This window comes from Talpa occidentalis, unplaced genomic scaffold (assembly GCF_014898055.3).
Source record: "Talpa occidentalis isolate TD23 unplaced genomic scaffold, MPIMG_talOcc4v2.1 talOcc4.13, whole genome shotgun sequence".
Classification (NCBI taxonomy): Eukaryota; Metazoa; Chordata; class Mammalia; order Eulipotyphla; family Talpidae; genus Talpa; species Talpa occidentalis.
Window position 1 is genome coordinate 20767296 of NW_023601322.1, and position 16254 is coordinate 20783549.

General features: G+C 42.5%; 1 protein-coding gene across 1 annotated transcript in view; it reads left to right on the forward strand.

Moving 5' to 3' along the window:
* The window catches only part of LOXHD1 (lipoxygenase homology PLAT domains 1), a 126750-nt gene that overhangs the window by 97353 nt on the left and 13143 nt on the right, over nt 1-16254 (forward strand). The window contains exons 35-37 of the mRNA XM_037508574.2: nt 2459-2576; nt 3493-3667; nt 4632-4817. Of these exons, the coding sequence (XP_037364471.1) occupies nt 2459-2576; nt 3493-3667; nt 4632-4817 (479 nt within the window). The remainder of the gene's footprint in view (nt 1-2458; nt 2577-3492; nt 3668-4631; nt 4818-16254) is intronic.

The following is a 16254-nucleotide window of genomic DNA, read 5'->3' on the forward strand; positions in this document are numbered from 1 at the left end:
TCACGGCTCCTAGTCTGGCCAAGCACTTAGTGCCCTCTCAGTAAGTCCTTCAGGATGGTGTGGATGCTGAGGACAGTAAGGAGGATGGTCAGGATGGTAAGATGACAGTGAGGGTGATGGTGGGGATGATGGTGGAGATGATGGTGAGGATGATGATGAGATGGTGGTAAATATGGTGATGAGGAAGATGGTGATGATAGTGAGGATGAGGGCGTGGGGGCGTTGAAACTCCTGGGCGCCAGGCAGAGGATTCTTCCCATGGACACCACAGTTCATGAGAACAGGAGCTCTGTCCATCCTATGAGTTCATCCTTGGGTTGGAAGGGGCATGTGACAGCTGATGAAATCAGTTTTGCCTGCCTTCTTCTCTAAATGCTTCTCTCATTATGCAACTCCCATTTCCTCCTGGCATTCTCCCCTGAGTGACTAGGATTAATGACGAGAATAATGGCTAACATTTATCGAGCACATGCCCTAAGTGCTTTTTAATATATATTAACTTATAACACCCCAGCAATTAAACCTGTGTAATTGGCTTATGCACTTGACAAATAAGGTAGCTGACACACAGAGTTGAGGTAATCTGCCCAAGGTCACACAGTGAATATGTAGGAGAGCTGGATTTGAACTCAGCTACTAGGAAATAAAGAGACCAAAGGACAGCAGAGGCTATTTCTTTAGAGCTTGCTCTGTAGCAAGGGCTTCAGCCACCATCACTTGGTTTGGCAGAGATCAAAGGCTGCCAGGATCATGGGTAAGTTTCATAGTGAAACATTTTAGCATGGTGGAGCAAGAGGTGAGCAACAAGATTCGGGCTTCTTCCGTGATTGGATTAGGGTATGCATTGATTTCCTTGGTTGGTTCTGCCTTAGGGGCAGGGGCAAAACTGGGAAGCTGGTGGTCACCCACCACGTCCTGACTTTCATGGCCTTTTGCTGGCGAGACTGTGGTCTGATTTTCTGGGATGGTCGCTGCAGAGGGAGTGGCTTGGAGCTCTACTGTCATGTATAGTCTAGCTATTGTCACTTTTTTTTAAACATTTATTTATTTATTTTTACAAGCACTGGGTACAGTCAGAAGTGCGGGAGGGTGAGAGAATTCACCAGAGCCAGAGCGGGAAACAGAGCAGGCAGACTGACAGAATACACTGCTCAGGGGAGCAGCAAGAGGCAGGAGAGGTCTGGGCGCCATGTGGGACCCTCACCCGGTGGCCGGGGATCGAACCGGTGCTGCAGAGGCTGCGGGCAGCTTCACAACCCAGCACTCAACCACTGCGCCACCAGGGGAGGCCGTATTGTCATATTTTCAATCTCTTACAATCATCTCCTCTATTCTGAGCTTAATCTCCACCCCAGTTGAGATATCTGGATTTTCTAACTGTCCTATGCCTACCTTCCCCCTTGCTTTACTGATGGTTTAATTGCTGGTGGGAGAAATAGATATTTCCTTTCTGGTAGTATCTAAATTCTGGGCCTCCCCTGGTGGTGCAGACGGTTGAGCGCCGCGCTGTGAAGCTGTCTGCAGCCTCTGCAGCTCCAGTTCGATCCCAGCCAGCCAGCAAAGGTCCTACAAGGCACGGCGGACCTCTCCTGTCTCACCCGCTGCTCCCCTTGGCAGTGTATTTTGTCAGTCTGCCTGTTCTGTTCCCTGCTCTGTCTCTGGTGAATCCTCTCACCCTCCTGCACATCTGGCCTGTACCCCGGTTCTTGTATAGATAAAATAAACCTTAAAAAATAAAATTAAAAAAAATTAATTTCAAAAATGTTGCTTGAAGTTTATATTATAAACACAACCATACTGTAAGTGCTTTGAGGAAACTTGTTAGGGTAAAGGATTATGTCTTGTGAATAAAGATTTATTTTGTGAGGAGAGTCAAAATACCTAAATTTCTCTGGCTGCAAGCTCAGGGCTCACACATTTTGCCTAATTTCATTTGTACACTGTGCCCAGTATGTAGACTGAGTAGAGAAAAGAGCAGTGCACGCACTGCTAGAGTTGTGCAGTGCACGCACTGCCCCTCCATTCACAGAGGCCCTGTCATTCATAGAAGCTCTCTGAAAACTTGGCAGTATGGAGCCCTTTTTACATTTTAGGTTGATGTCCCATCCCATCTGATGGTCCATATGAAAGTTTTGTGAGACTGCGGGGCCAGCATCATTCTCCCTAGAGCACAGAGGAGGAAACCGTGCCCACAGCGGAGATGCAGCAGTTCTTAGCGATGAGCAGGACTTACGACCCAGAACTAGTCACTCTTGATTCGGGATCATTTCTACCAGCCAAGCTGTTCTTTTGGAGATCTATCTGGGGTGCAAGAGACAAGCTAATGGGAAGTCACTGAAAGCTGAGAAAGGGGCCACCTAAAGACTTCTCCACATAACCCGAATCTGGTCTCAGTTTTGGCCTAGCCACCTCACCAAGGTCAGTTCCCCTTCTTCCTGCTTCTTCTCCCTACCCCTAGATTTGAGCGGGAGCAGGATGACACCTTCATCATGGAGATCCTGGACATTGCTCCCTTCACCAAGATGCGCATCCGAATTGATGGCTTGGGCTCCCGGCCCGAGTGGTTCCTGGAGAGGGTAAAGTATCTGGGCCTTCACTTTCCTTTCCACCCGCTGCCCACTTCTTCATCCTGCTCTTGTGGGGTGCTGGTGGGTCCTGTCAGCAGGCAGATGGCACCCTACAGGGAAATTACATGAACCTGGACTGTAGAGTCCAGTAGGCCCTTGGCATGAATTTACCAGAGAATTTAGTTCTATTTATTTGTGTTCAGTCAAAACTGAATCAACTCCAAAGAGTCTCATGGGCTGTCAGTGTAGCGTGGACAGAGGCTTGTTGTGGGCTTCATGGAGGAAGTGAGCTAGGAAGGATTAAGAGGGGAACAGCAAGAAATGGGATCCCGAGAGGCTCTAAATGGTGGGACCCATGGAAGATGGCAAGGGACTTGCGGGGCCCTTGTGATCACACAGTTAGACGGCAGCCTCTTTTTTCATGTTGAGCCTCTGCTGCCCTCTGAGACCATCCTCTGCTCCTCAGTCTACCAGAGGCATCTGTCTGGAGTCCCCTCAGACACCTCCTACTCCCCTGATTAGCCATTACCATATTTTCTGCCCAGGTCAAGGACAGGCTGGCAAACTCCAGATTTGCCTCCAGGAGCTTGTGGCTGAGAGTGCTTTGGTTGCTCTGGTTTTCTGTCATTCAAACATTACTTGTATACAATGATAGGCACCTCTCAGAAATATGTTTCTATGGATTGCCAATTTTGGAATCTCCAAATTAGGGCAGTCGTACTTGGGGGTTCAGAGCCTGTGCCCGGCACAGAGGGTGGGGTCTTTTCCTGGACAGGCCCTTTCCACCCACCTCCTGTCTAAGTCAGAATTCATCCCAGGTCTGGGAAAGTGTGTCCTTGGGGTTCAGCCAAGGGGGCTGCATGAGCAGGCGGGGGTGCTGGTGGAGGTGAGGGAGGGCATGCCCGCTCTGGCTGCCCCCATCCAGATCCTCCTAAAGAACATGAACACCGGAGACCTGACCATGTTCTACTACGGAGACTGGCTGTCCCTGCGCAAAGGCAAGAAGACCCTGGTGTGTGAGATGTGTGCCGTCATCGATGGAGAGGAGATGATGGAGTGGACTTCCTACACTGTCTCAGTGAAGACGAGTGACATCCTGGGTAAGTTGGAGGTCCTCTCCAGCCCCCACCCCCACTGCCCACTCCTCCCCCTGCTCAAATTCTGCCTCAAGCCCTAGGCATGTTTCCTTGGAAGGCCTAGAAACTTCTGTTTTCTACCCCAATACCATTTATCCACTTTTGTGGAAAAAGTCCTAATGAGACTTTGAACCAAGGGACCCTGGCCCTTTTGTCAGTCCTCAGCCTGAGTAGCCTGGGCCAGCAGTTCCAGGTCAGATTCCTTGTTGTCGTCTCTACTTTCCAGCTTTTTTAATTTCTCCAAATAAGTAGACTTGTATGGGGCTTTCTAATGTTGGGGGACTAAGAGGAGGTCCTCTGACCTGCCCAACCTTGGGTAACGCTATATTAAAACCTTTCTTTTATCTCCATCAGTGTCCATTATATTCATCCTGTTTCCTAGTTGCCGTCCAAAGATCTCTATCCTGCTGGGGCAAAGCCCAACACTCTTCCCTTTCTGAGTCTTCTTTGCTTTGCCCCTTTCAATATTTCATTATTTGTTCTTTTCACCTTATTTCTTAAAGATATTGATGATTTTCCATCTACTTGGACTTTTCCCATTTCGTCTGGATAAAGTTTTTTTCCAGTGACTGAATTGGCTCCATCCCTTCTCCCTCTGGAAAGTGGGGGACAACCTCATTAGGTATGGTCAGCACTTTCAAAAGCAGTATAGGAGCTTGACTCAGAGGCTTTCTGTGTTCCTGCTGCTGCCCACCATCCTGCATCCATCCAGGGACATGCATCTCAGAGGCCCTTGGGTTCCTCCCCTCAGCCATGTGCTTAGCAACCATCTTCTGTGTCATCTTCAGCTTGGGCCTAAGGATGGCCTCATCAACTCTGACTTTGTCCTCTCTGCTGGCTTCTCTGAGGTTCCCATGATCTAGGGAAAAGCAAGAGAATCGTGTGTTAGAGACGCCAGCACCCAGAGCCTCATCTTTTGCACCCCCAGGAGCAGGCACCGATGCCAATGTGTTCATCATCATCTTTGGGGAGAATGGGGACAGTGGGACCCTGGCCCTGAAGCAGTCAGCCAACTGGAACAAGTTTGAACGCAACAACACGGACACATTCAACTTCTCTGACATGCTGAGCCTCGGCCATCTCTGCAAGCTGAGGGTCTGGCACGACAATAAAGGTAGTACTGGCTCAAGATCAGGGAGGTGGGAAAGGCAGGCTTAGCACTCTGCCCAACCTTGTGCCGTCACGCTCCCTGGCACATGCTCCCTTATGCCCCAGGTAGTAGGCAACTGACAGTGATCAGTTAGCACCATTTGGTGTTCTATCAGCAGAGCCAATGACCCTGGACAAAGTTTAGAGATGAAACTCAGTTCCTCCTGCTTTCTCCCCAGGGAGATGCTTCTTAATTTTCTGGGATGTTAGGATCTTCTTATTCAGGTATAAAAATTAAGATACAAAAAGGTAATTATATCACCAAACTTACTTCCCATAGATTTTCTATGTGGAATATGCTTGTTTACTTGCAGTAACAAGCCTAAAATTAGTCAAATTCACTTATAAATATAAATGATGGAATAGGATATAGGCCAAGTGAGAGATGTATTTTTAACTTCAAAGTAGCTAAGGTACACTGTCATGTCTGCAACTGTGATGAAGTTTGTGTGCTCAAGATTTCTTAGGTCAATGTTTAGTTGTCTTCAATCACTTTAGCCATTTTGTCTGGCTTTGGACCTTTATTTTCTACTTTATGTAGATAGAGATTTGTTAAATACTAAATTTCACCACACGGAAACTTACTGCTTTCTTAGTTCCTGTTATTCTCACTCACCCTTCATATCTGCCTTTGAAACCACCTCTGCATAGCCCACTGCTCAGAGCTCTCTACTGATAACACACATACTGATGACATATATAACCCTGCCTTGTGTATGTTCTTGTTTAAAGACACCTCATTTAATATCAATTGTTGATTTGTTAGCAGTGAACTCGTGACCAACAGCACCATAACTCATGCATGAAGGAAAGTTACATAACACATCTGTTCTCACCATAAGGCACATCACAGCCTTCTTGCACTTAGGAACACCAGACAGCTTGTGAGTATTTCAAATAGTGAAGTCACCACCAAAAAGCACAAAAAAGTGAAAATCCTGGCACTCAGTAGACCATAATGTGAGAGCCGAAGCAAGAAGGCAGAGTGTCATTTGCTTCCACTTCAGCTGACAACACGTGCATCAAGTCCCTCCAGTTTTCCTCCACCCACATATGTCCGTATGTGATGGTGATCAAGCATAAGTGCTCATTTTAGGGCTATAAATACATTTTAGCAAAAGGTGAATTTATAATACAGAATGAGCAAATATGAGATTCAGCTGCATCTGTGGACACTATGGTCTGGCCTTGTCCTCAGGGCTGGGGTTAGAACAGTGAACAAGAACAAGATTCCTGTCCTCCTCCATCTTGAAAATGACCTGCTAGCAAAAAAGTATGTTTATTAAACAAGCAACTGATTTCAATACTGAAGTCTCTTTAAAAGGGAGTCCACAAGTTGATAGCACGAAGATTCACAGAAGACCTCCCTGAAGAAGTAATAATTAAATTAAAACCTGAAGCGCCAGTAAGAATATACATTAAGTGAAGCTTGATGTTTGCCAAAATTGAAGGAACACTTTTGAGTAGAGAAAATAGCAAATATAGAAACCCTAAGAGAGAAGAAGCCTTTTTCAATTGAGACATAATTGACATTTAACATTATATCTGGTTCAAGCATGTGGCATAATGATTCAATACTCGTCTACATTGCCAAGTGATCGTTACAATCAGTCCAGTCAACATTCATCACCTCACATAGTTGGGATTTTTTTCTTGTGATGAGAAATTTTAAAACCTACTTCCTAGCAACTTCCACATATACAATACAGTAATACAATACAGGTAGTAGATAAGAATAAGGTGATGCAAGATATTACAAGCTAGGGGCCTCCCTGGTGGTGCAAGGGGTTAAGACGCAACCTATGAAGCTGTCCGCAACCACTGCAACATGAGTTCGATCCCCCGGCCAGCCAGGGAGCTACCCACATGGCACAGCAGACCTCTCCTGGTCTCGCTTGCTGCTCCCCTCAGCAGTGTATTTCAGTAGATCTGCCTGTTCTGCTCCCCACTATCTCTGGTGAATCCTCTCACCCCCCACACCTCTGCCCTAGTTCTTGTATGCATAAATAAATAAAACTTTTTTAAAAAGGTACTACAAGCTAGATCAAAGCCTGGGACTGTATCCTAATCAAAGAACCTCAGGAATTTTGGTATGTAGGGAAGATATCCTGGTATCTGTGAGGGGTAGGTTAGACAGAGAAGAAAACAAACTAAAAAAAAATGGGTTAAGAAATGGTGGGAGATGCTGATGTCTCGCACAGTCGTGGCAACAGTGGGGAATGGAGGAAGAGGAGAGAGACTTGCTAAATATTTAAGGCAGAGGACTTGTTAAAGGTGTGACTGAAATGGAGACTTAAACAAAAATGATGAGGATGCTGGAAGAATTTCTTCATCTTAATGTTTAATTTGATGGTTTAATTTGATGTTCAATTTGATGGTTTGATCTGATGTCCAGTGACAGTGGGTTCTGAAGTTCAAGAAGAAAACTAGTTGGGAGATACTGACCTTGGAGTTGCTAGAGCAGAGACAGCATTGAGGTCATGAGAGTGAATATGAGGGTTTTGTGGAGGAAGTGCAGATTGAGAAAAACAAGGATAAACTAAGCAGATTTCTGAAAATTCCAACATTCGTGGTTGAGTAATGGAAGGGAATGAAAAGAAGGGATAGAAGGAAAAGAGAAGCAGAAATTGTGTCCATGGGTTTTTACTTCTGAAATGGAAGATATTTGGGGAGATGAGCACTGTCTGGGGAACTCTATAATGCTGAGGATTGTTCTCTGGCCATGAAATCCTAAGATATGGTGCATTGGTTCCCTCCTCCATAGTTTCCTGGAAATAAATTTAATAAAGGAAACAAGAGACTACAGTTGTTTTGAAATAACAAAGCAATGAAAATGTTTTACGTGTTTATTTATCCCTAGTAAATTCCCAGAATCCCTTGATGAGAAACTTTGTTATACAATCAAACATTTAAATCACTTTAACAGAGAGAAAGGAGGAGATGAACAGCCTTCTGTACTTAAGTCATTATGTCTTTTATGTCATGTTCATCAGATAAAAATGTTCTTTATTGCCTCCTAAATACTCCCCCCATATCCCTCTCTGCCTGAAAAGGTCAGGGATGTCTTTTCACCCAGCCTCACCCTCCCTACTTTTTAATCTGTTTTGTAATGTGGAATCGATGGTGTGGCACATCCGAATTTGTAGCAATGATGAAATTTTTCCATTTAAATGGCTTTCTCTTCACTCTCTTCTCTTTCCTAGCTCCCTAAAACCACAATCCTTACTTAAATTCCACCTGGCATGAAGTATCTTACATCTTTTGGACCAAGCTAACAATCATTCATAAAGGAGAAGATGACTCTGCATCCAAACTTCCCTCCCCCTACTGAATTCTTAAGCATCCATCAAAATCCAGATTAACTGTCACATTCTTTTTTTTTTAATTTTTTACATCATTTCTCATTTTTGTACAATGTATGCATTTTCATCTTGGTTATAGTCCCCATAAAATTCTCACCACCCTTGTTTTGATCCTACTCTCTTCTCCCCCCCTGTAGTATGTCTCTGGTTTATAGTTGCTTGTTGATTTTGATTTTCACTTTATTATAATTAGTCTTTTTCCTGATCCTTTATTTAGGTTTTCTAAATTACTGCTATGAGTGAGACCATCCAGTATTTTTCTTTTTCTTTCTGGCTTATTTCACTGAGCATGATCATGAAGCTCCCTCATGGCAGCAAATGAAGTTAGCTGCTCTCTGCTCTGTCCTCCCAAACTTTTTTGTTCATACTATGCTGAATTGTAATTGTCTTGTCAATGACAATAAGCAGACTTTGGGCCTCAAGGGTAAAGAGGTTGAGATGCTTGATTCATCTTCATATTCTCTTGCACTTAGTAAGTATCTAATAATTGTGTGAATGAATGAATAAATTGATATCAAATATCAGGTGGTAACAGCTTCTGGATCCTAAACAAGTGATAGAATGCTATCCTTTTTTAGATTTCTATGGAGAGAGCTTTTTTCCCCTCTAGGTGTTTGAAAGGTCTTAAGATGTAACACATACATCACCAACCCTTATCAAATTTTGTTATTTTTGTTTCTTTTTTTAAATATTTGTTTATTTATGCATACAAGAGCTGGGGTACAGGCCAGAAATGCGGGGGGTGAGAGGATCCACTAGAGACAGAGTGGGGAACAGAACAGGCAGAATGACCAAAACACACTGCTGAGGGGAGCAGCAGGCGAGACAGGACAGGTCTGCCTACCATGTGGGTTTCTCCCTGGCTGGCCGGGGATCTAACTCATGCTGCAGAGGCTGTGGATTGCTTCATAGTTTGGTGCTTAACCCTGTGCCACCTGGGAGGCCCTATTTTTGTTTCTAATTGTAAGTTTAGTGCATGTAATAGGGTTCCCTCAAATTCTTTTCTGCTCAGAGCCTCATAAATAGGATATTTGCAGTTATAGTCATTAAAGATTCAAGATAAAATTATCCTGGATTTAGGGTTTGCCCCAAATTCAGTGACTTATGTCCTTGTAAGATAAGAGGTTACAGAGAAACACACAGAAAAGAAGACCATGAAGGACAGAGACAGAGATTGTAGCTAGGGATGGCCACTATAAGCTAAGGAATGCCAAGGATTGCTGGGAGTCCCCCAGAGCTAGAGAGAGAGCCAGGGAGATTCTTCCCTGGAACTTCAGAGGAATCATGGCTCTGCTGACCCTGTCAGACTTGTCTCCAGGGATGAGAGAGAGGGAAATTTCTTTTGTCTTAAAAAACCAAGTTTGTGGTCATTTGTTACATAGTGGCCCTAAGAAATTAACACAGTGGGGAAGGCCTTTCTAGGGTATAGTAAAGACTTTCTGAGATCCAAAAATCACTCATCTCTCTGCAGTGGAGAATATGCCTGAGGACTTGTTGCTGGTTGGGAAAAATATTCCAAGCCATTGCGTTGCTCTCTGATGCAAACCCATCAGAGAGCCCAATGTCAGTGGGTTAACTGCAACAGCTTAAAGTACAGTGAGGACAGGGAGTCCAGAGAAATAATTCTCAAGGTTGTGTCAAGTGATGATCTGGCTGACAAACTCATTACTTTTAACTTTTAGAGATGTCTATATAGTCCTGCAGACAATTTCATGGTAACCGGGACTATTCCTCTAAGCAGGAAAAAAAGGCGAGTAATTTAGAGATAAAGGTCATCACATATAAGCTTCTGATCCCATTCTGGACTTGTCATTTAATTCCAGTCACTGGGACCTCTACCTTGTGACTTAACTTCCACCAAGCACCCCACCATGATTATATCTTCCTGTTTATGATTAACAAACTCTCTTATGTACTTACCTCCTGAAAATTCTTTCTATTGCCTTACCCAACTTGAACCCCTTCCAAGAACAGCCATCCTATTTGTAACTGCATGCTATTATTTGTCTCCTTGACTATCAGTTGTGCAAACACCATTACCTTGTTCATTGCTCTTTCCCTAATGCCTGTCACACTGATTGTATTATATGGTAGGCACTTAATTTACTGTATTTCATTAGAATTTATTTACATCTGTGTTTCAGACTCTTAGACCCACCTCTGTATTTTCATGCTTCAGTCATGAGAAACCCATATGTCTCTGGAATTTACATTATTCCTTGTGCCTTAGGACTTCCAAAAATTGAGTCCTGGTATGAACCTCAAAGTCGTAACTAAGTCCTCCAATAATAGTTGCCTCTTCTCCCAGACACTTCTTGTGCACATATATATACTTGATTGTGCATATATCTAGACTTTCTCTGTTTTCCTGATGCATTTTTCTTCTATGTAAAAACCTAGCAGTCAATTCTTTATTTCATGGTTTTCTTTTTTTTTTTTTTTTTTTTGTTACCTTGGGTTTGCCAATTACCCTTCCTCATTCCTCTAGACGTAGCTCCTGTGTGGCTATTCTAGCCCAGCTAGAGACCAACTCAAAGCCAACTTCTAAACCCCATGGAATTGTTTGTGGACTTATAGTGACCTGATTTTTTAATATTTGAATCTCTAATGCCTCTCTCTGTGTTTGGCACCAGGAGACAAATAAATGAACTTGGTAGTTGATTTTTTAAACTTCAATTTTCTTGCATATGAAAAGGGAAGAGGAAGTCCTACCTCAGTGCCCAGTTTTGAGGATAAGATGGGATAATAAAAGTGAAAGTGTCTAGCAGGGTGCATGGTTTAATGTACATGAAGGGCATCCTTTGGTCCTCATTTTGGTTCATTTCATGTATCAACTTGACTGGGTCATAGTGAGCAGACCTTTAGTTAAACGTTATGCTCTGTGTGTGAGGTTGTTTCTGGATGAGATTAACATTTATTTTTTTTTTTTATTATAAATTTTATTGTTATATTCCCCATACAATTGCCGCCCCCCATTCTGACCCCAATCCCTCCCCTCCCGCCCCCGCCCCCCTAAAAGTGTCTCTGGTTCATAGTTTTTTGTTGATTTTGATTTTCACTTTCTTATAGTTTTTCATTTTCCTGGTCCATTATTTAAGTTTTCTAGATTCCTGCTATGAGTGAGACCATCCGGTATTTTTCTTTTTCTTTTTGGCTTATTTCGCTGAGCATGATCCTTCCAGCGCCATCCATGTTGCAGCAAATTGCATGTGTTTATCTTTTTTGAATGATAAAGTCAATTCTTTATTTCATGGTTTTCAAAAAAAAAAAAAAAAACCTGAAAGAAAAGGGGGGTGGTTCAGCACCGTGGACAGCTCTATGCGCGTCATATAGCTCTACTATATGGCTCGTTACCGCTACATGGTTGAGGTCTCTTCAAAGAGTTCTTTCCTTGATTAGCCTAAAGCTGACTGAGCTCATCTTTTGGTCTCATAATGGTTTTTGGAACTACAAAAATACTAAGTCATTGGTGTGATTCACTTCCCGTTGTAAACAGTCTTCTGTCTAACCAGACTTTGGATCTGAAAGCAGTAGTTCTTGAGGTCCAGCAGAGAAAGATGACTGTGTTCTCATTGAGCCCAGAGTTTTGGATTTCTAGGATCAGGATAGGGATAGGGAAGTCTAGGTGCTATAAGCAAATTCCTCTATATAGTAACTTAAATGTTAATTTAAGTTGATAATTTAAATGTTAATACAAGATAAGAGGGCTAAACATGTCCTTAAGGTCTCTCTATGCCATTTTTTTCTCATTTTTCTCAGCTTAAACATTCAGTATACTTCCTTGCATAGAAATTTATTAGGACAAATATATTTCCTTTCAGAGTCTTCCATAAGAAGACTCTGATCCCTGAACAAATACCATGTAAGTCAGGTTACAAATGTTTAGTTAACATAATAGTATAGTAATCTTCTCATTTCCTGAAGCTACCTTTCCATATTTTTTTGTTTATCCAATAGTTCTTTTTTATAAGAATTTTTAATATGCACAAAAGTGAAGGGAATGGTAGAATGAACTTCCATATGCTCATCACATAGAATCAACAATTATGATTTGTCATACCTACTTCATCCCTTTTTTTCTTAAATTTCTTTTGGATGCTGGAAGAGATAAAATCAAATATTAAAACTCATTTCATCTCAAACATGTCTGCATGCTTCTTTTTTAAAAATAGGCATTTTCTTATGAAAGCACAATGAAATCATAGAAGTTAACAATGATTTCTGTGTGTCATCCAATTTCTGCTTCATATGCAAATTTCCCCAACAACATAAAAATTTTTTGCATATTTTGATTTTCTTGAATCGAAAAGATTCACACACCACATTGAGTTGTTAGATCTCTTTAGTCTCCTTTAATGGAGAATAGTACATATTTCCCTTATTTTTTCAAACTTTGACTGTTGAAGGAACTGAGTCCAAAGATCTATAGATTTTCCACATTTTGGACCTATCTGTTTACTTCCTCAAGATGTCATTGTTTCTTTATTCCCATATTTTCTTCAATCTGGAAGTCAACTCTAAAATATTGGCGAGAATACCTTCTATGTAGTAGCAGAACTACTTTAAAATAGGGCCTGTGTACTTCATCTTGCATCACAGCAATTCCACTCTCTGATGATGACATTGAATAGCGAATTCAGAGACTATCATCCGGGGGCCAATTATTTCATTAAGAAGTTCCCCCCATAATTCCACATCTATCACTTCATCCAGTGATGATCAATTAGGGTTACAAATGGTGATTTTCTAGTTCTGCCATTTCTTATCCATTTACTAGCTAGACTTCTTCTGTAAGAAAATTGTCCCTCAGGCTATTTGACTACCATGAAATATAGTTCAGAGAGGAAAATCAAGATAAATGATGAATTACTCCCCTTAATTCCAATTACCCACATAGCTTTTGTATTAGTGAATAAGTTATTACATAATGTGTTTATTTTCTAATTCTTCTTGCTTCTTCTGAAATGAAAATTCTGGTGAGATGAAGACATTTTTTTTTAAATAATAAATTTTATTTTTATATTCTCCCATACAATTGCAAAAGCCCCATTCTGACCCCAATTCTTCCCTTCCCGCCCCCCACCCCCCAAAAAGTGTCTCTGGTTCATAGTTTTTGTTGATTTTGATTTTCACTTTCTTATAGTTATTCATTTTCCTGGTCCCTTATTTAAGTTTTCTAGATCCCTGCTATGAGTGAGACCATCCGGTATTTTTCTTTTTCTTTCTGGCTTATTTCGCTGAGCACGATCCCTTCCAGCGCCATCCATGTTGCTGCAAATTGCATGTGTTTATCTTTTTTTTAATGACAAAATAAATTAAAATGTTTTCTTTGGATAATATAAATTTTTAGAAATATAAAAGAGCTCAGAAATCATCTGTTTTAACCTTCTAACATGGTTCAAGTGAGGAAACAGACATGCAGCTAATAAAATGTGTTCCATTTGGTGGGAGTGCTAAGGATGGAATTCGTGTCTTCTAAATTCCAGAGTGTTGCCCTGGGTATCCTAGCATGGGTGATGCTCATGGGAAAGTGTTTTGGAAAAGATAATAGCTAGATTCTGTGTTCTTTTATAGCTGGGGCTCTGTGATGGCTCCATATCTCTTTTTATTTCTTTTTTATTAAATTTATTTTCTCACATCATTGCTTGTTTCTGTACAGTGTTTAGTTTCTCCCCTCAGGTGTAGTCCCTATAATTCTCCCACCACCTTAGCACCCGTGATCCAGCGCCACTGACCCTTATGCTCTTTCTTCCCTGCTTTGATCCCCCTCCCTCCTCCACCCTTCTTTTGTGGCTCAGATCTACAGTCAGCCTGCAAGTCTTGTCTTCTTTCTGGCACTTTGTTCTGTTTCTCTCTATTCCATATATAAGTGAAACCATCCGATATTTATCTTTTTCCTTCTGACTTACTTTGCTTCTTTGTTGTCTTCTCGGCAAAAACCATGATATCAGCCTACCCAGAAGTGCCTGTTTCCAGTTTGATAGACTCTACTGTGGAAATTTGTGGTAGGATCCCTGTTAATCACATCCAGCTTTTCCAAAACAAGGCAACTGAGTAAACAGTGAGTGCCAGGCTGAGGATGAAGCTTCTTTCATCTCAGAAGACTAGGGTTAGCCTCCATTTACCACAGAAGGCATTTCTTTGCAGAATCTAATTTGAAAAGAGCATGTGGATGGGGTGAGGCCATGCCAGGATTTCAGAGATGGGGAAGAGGGGTAGCGGGAGAGAAGACAACCCGCCACCGAGCACCAGGGCAACCCAGGCAGCAGGCTCTGTCTTGGTTGTCTTCACCCACACCCCTGGGCACTGGTTATCTGTGGATGAAGTAGAAGCCATCTCAGAATCCACTCTTCTCCTCAGCTCACTGCTTTCCTCTCTCACCACCCTGCCTGGAGTGCAAGAGTATAACTCAGGAGTGAAAAGCTGCCCAGGGTGTAGAGCAGGGTGACTCATTCTAGCCACAGAAATGATCTCACAATGACCCACTTTTCCAGCTGATGTCATCGCCCTCCACGAACACTCATGCACACGCTCACACACCCACCCACACACTAAACATTCCCATGGATTCCCAACGATCATTACTGCCATGATGTCAGAGAGATCATGGTCCCAGAGTCAGAAAGGGCTCTGGTCCTAATGCATTAAGTTAGAGTCTCTTGGTGTGGTTCTGACACCACCAGCAGCTCCGTCTCCCGGGAACTATGTAGAGATGGAAATTCTTAGACTTTACTGCAAACCTACTGAATCAGAACCTCTAGAGGGGGAAAGGGGACAGTAATCTGTATTTTGCACAAGCCTTCTGGGTGATGACAATGCAGGTCCAAGTTCTCAGCCTCAGCTACACACTGGAATCACTTGGGCTGCTGTAAACACTGTGATGCTTGGGTACCACTCCCGGGATTCCCTTATAACATTGATGTAAGACCTGAATAGTAGAATCAATCTTAATCTCTCTCTCTCTCTCTCTCTCTCTCTCTCTCTCTCTCTCTCTCTCTCACACACACACACACACACACACACACACACACACATACACACACAGACACCATGGTGGGGGTGATGAAGAATGCCATTCCCTGGATAGTCCTCTCTTTCTCTTTACTTGTCTCTACCTTTCTAAGTTCCATTCTAGAAGACTTCAAGTGTTGCTTCAATAGGTCTTTTGTGCATCATTTCCAGATTGAACACACTGAGGCTTATTAAGCAGTTTAATCAGTTTCACAATACTATCAGGAACTATCCCAGAAAGCAGCCATTTTACAAACTTACAGGTGGAACTAGCTCTCATGCAGAAAAGTAGAACTATGTGTTGAGGAAAAAAAAATATTGATCAAATAACTCACCACTGTTTAACTCAACAGCAGTGTTTTTAAATTGAAAATAATTGTTTAGCATTCAGTTTTCCACTTTAATCAAGATGTTATTTCAAGACAATATGAAGTACTTTTTAATAATTAGGACTGCCAGTGTGTGTGCCCTGCTGATGAGCCTGAACATCTACCCCCTGCAGTCTGGGTGGTGGGAGTGTGTGTCTACCTTTGTGTGCCTCCTCATGCTTATAAGACCCTTGAGACCAATGACAAGATATCTAGTTGTTGCTTTTGGGCAGATCCTAAAGAAGGCTTTTGGTGGGGACAGTGGGACTGCCCCCCATCACTCCAGGTAGAATGAGAAGACAGAACGTGAGAGTAGAGCATCACATGAGTTCCTTGTGGGTTTGTCTGAGGTCATATGAACAGCAGATTATCACCATAACCTGTCAGACCTCTGGATTTGCCCCGGGGCCCTTTTGGCTTTCAGGGTTCTTGAGGACTTTAAGGGAGGCAAGTACTTGAACCAGTGCATGGTGTCAAGAACATGTCTCAGGAAATGCACAGCGATTCATAATTGCTCCCTGTGATTTGGGAGGAACACTACTGAAGGAAGCCCTGCCAATTCAACAGAAGTAGCTGTACCCCCAATATTAGGCCATGAGTTGTCAAGTTTAGCATATACCCTAAAGCAATAGCAACTTCTGATTCCTTCTGTGATAGTAGG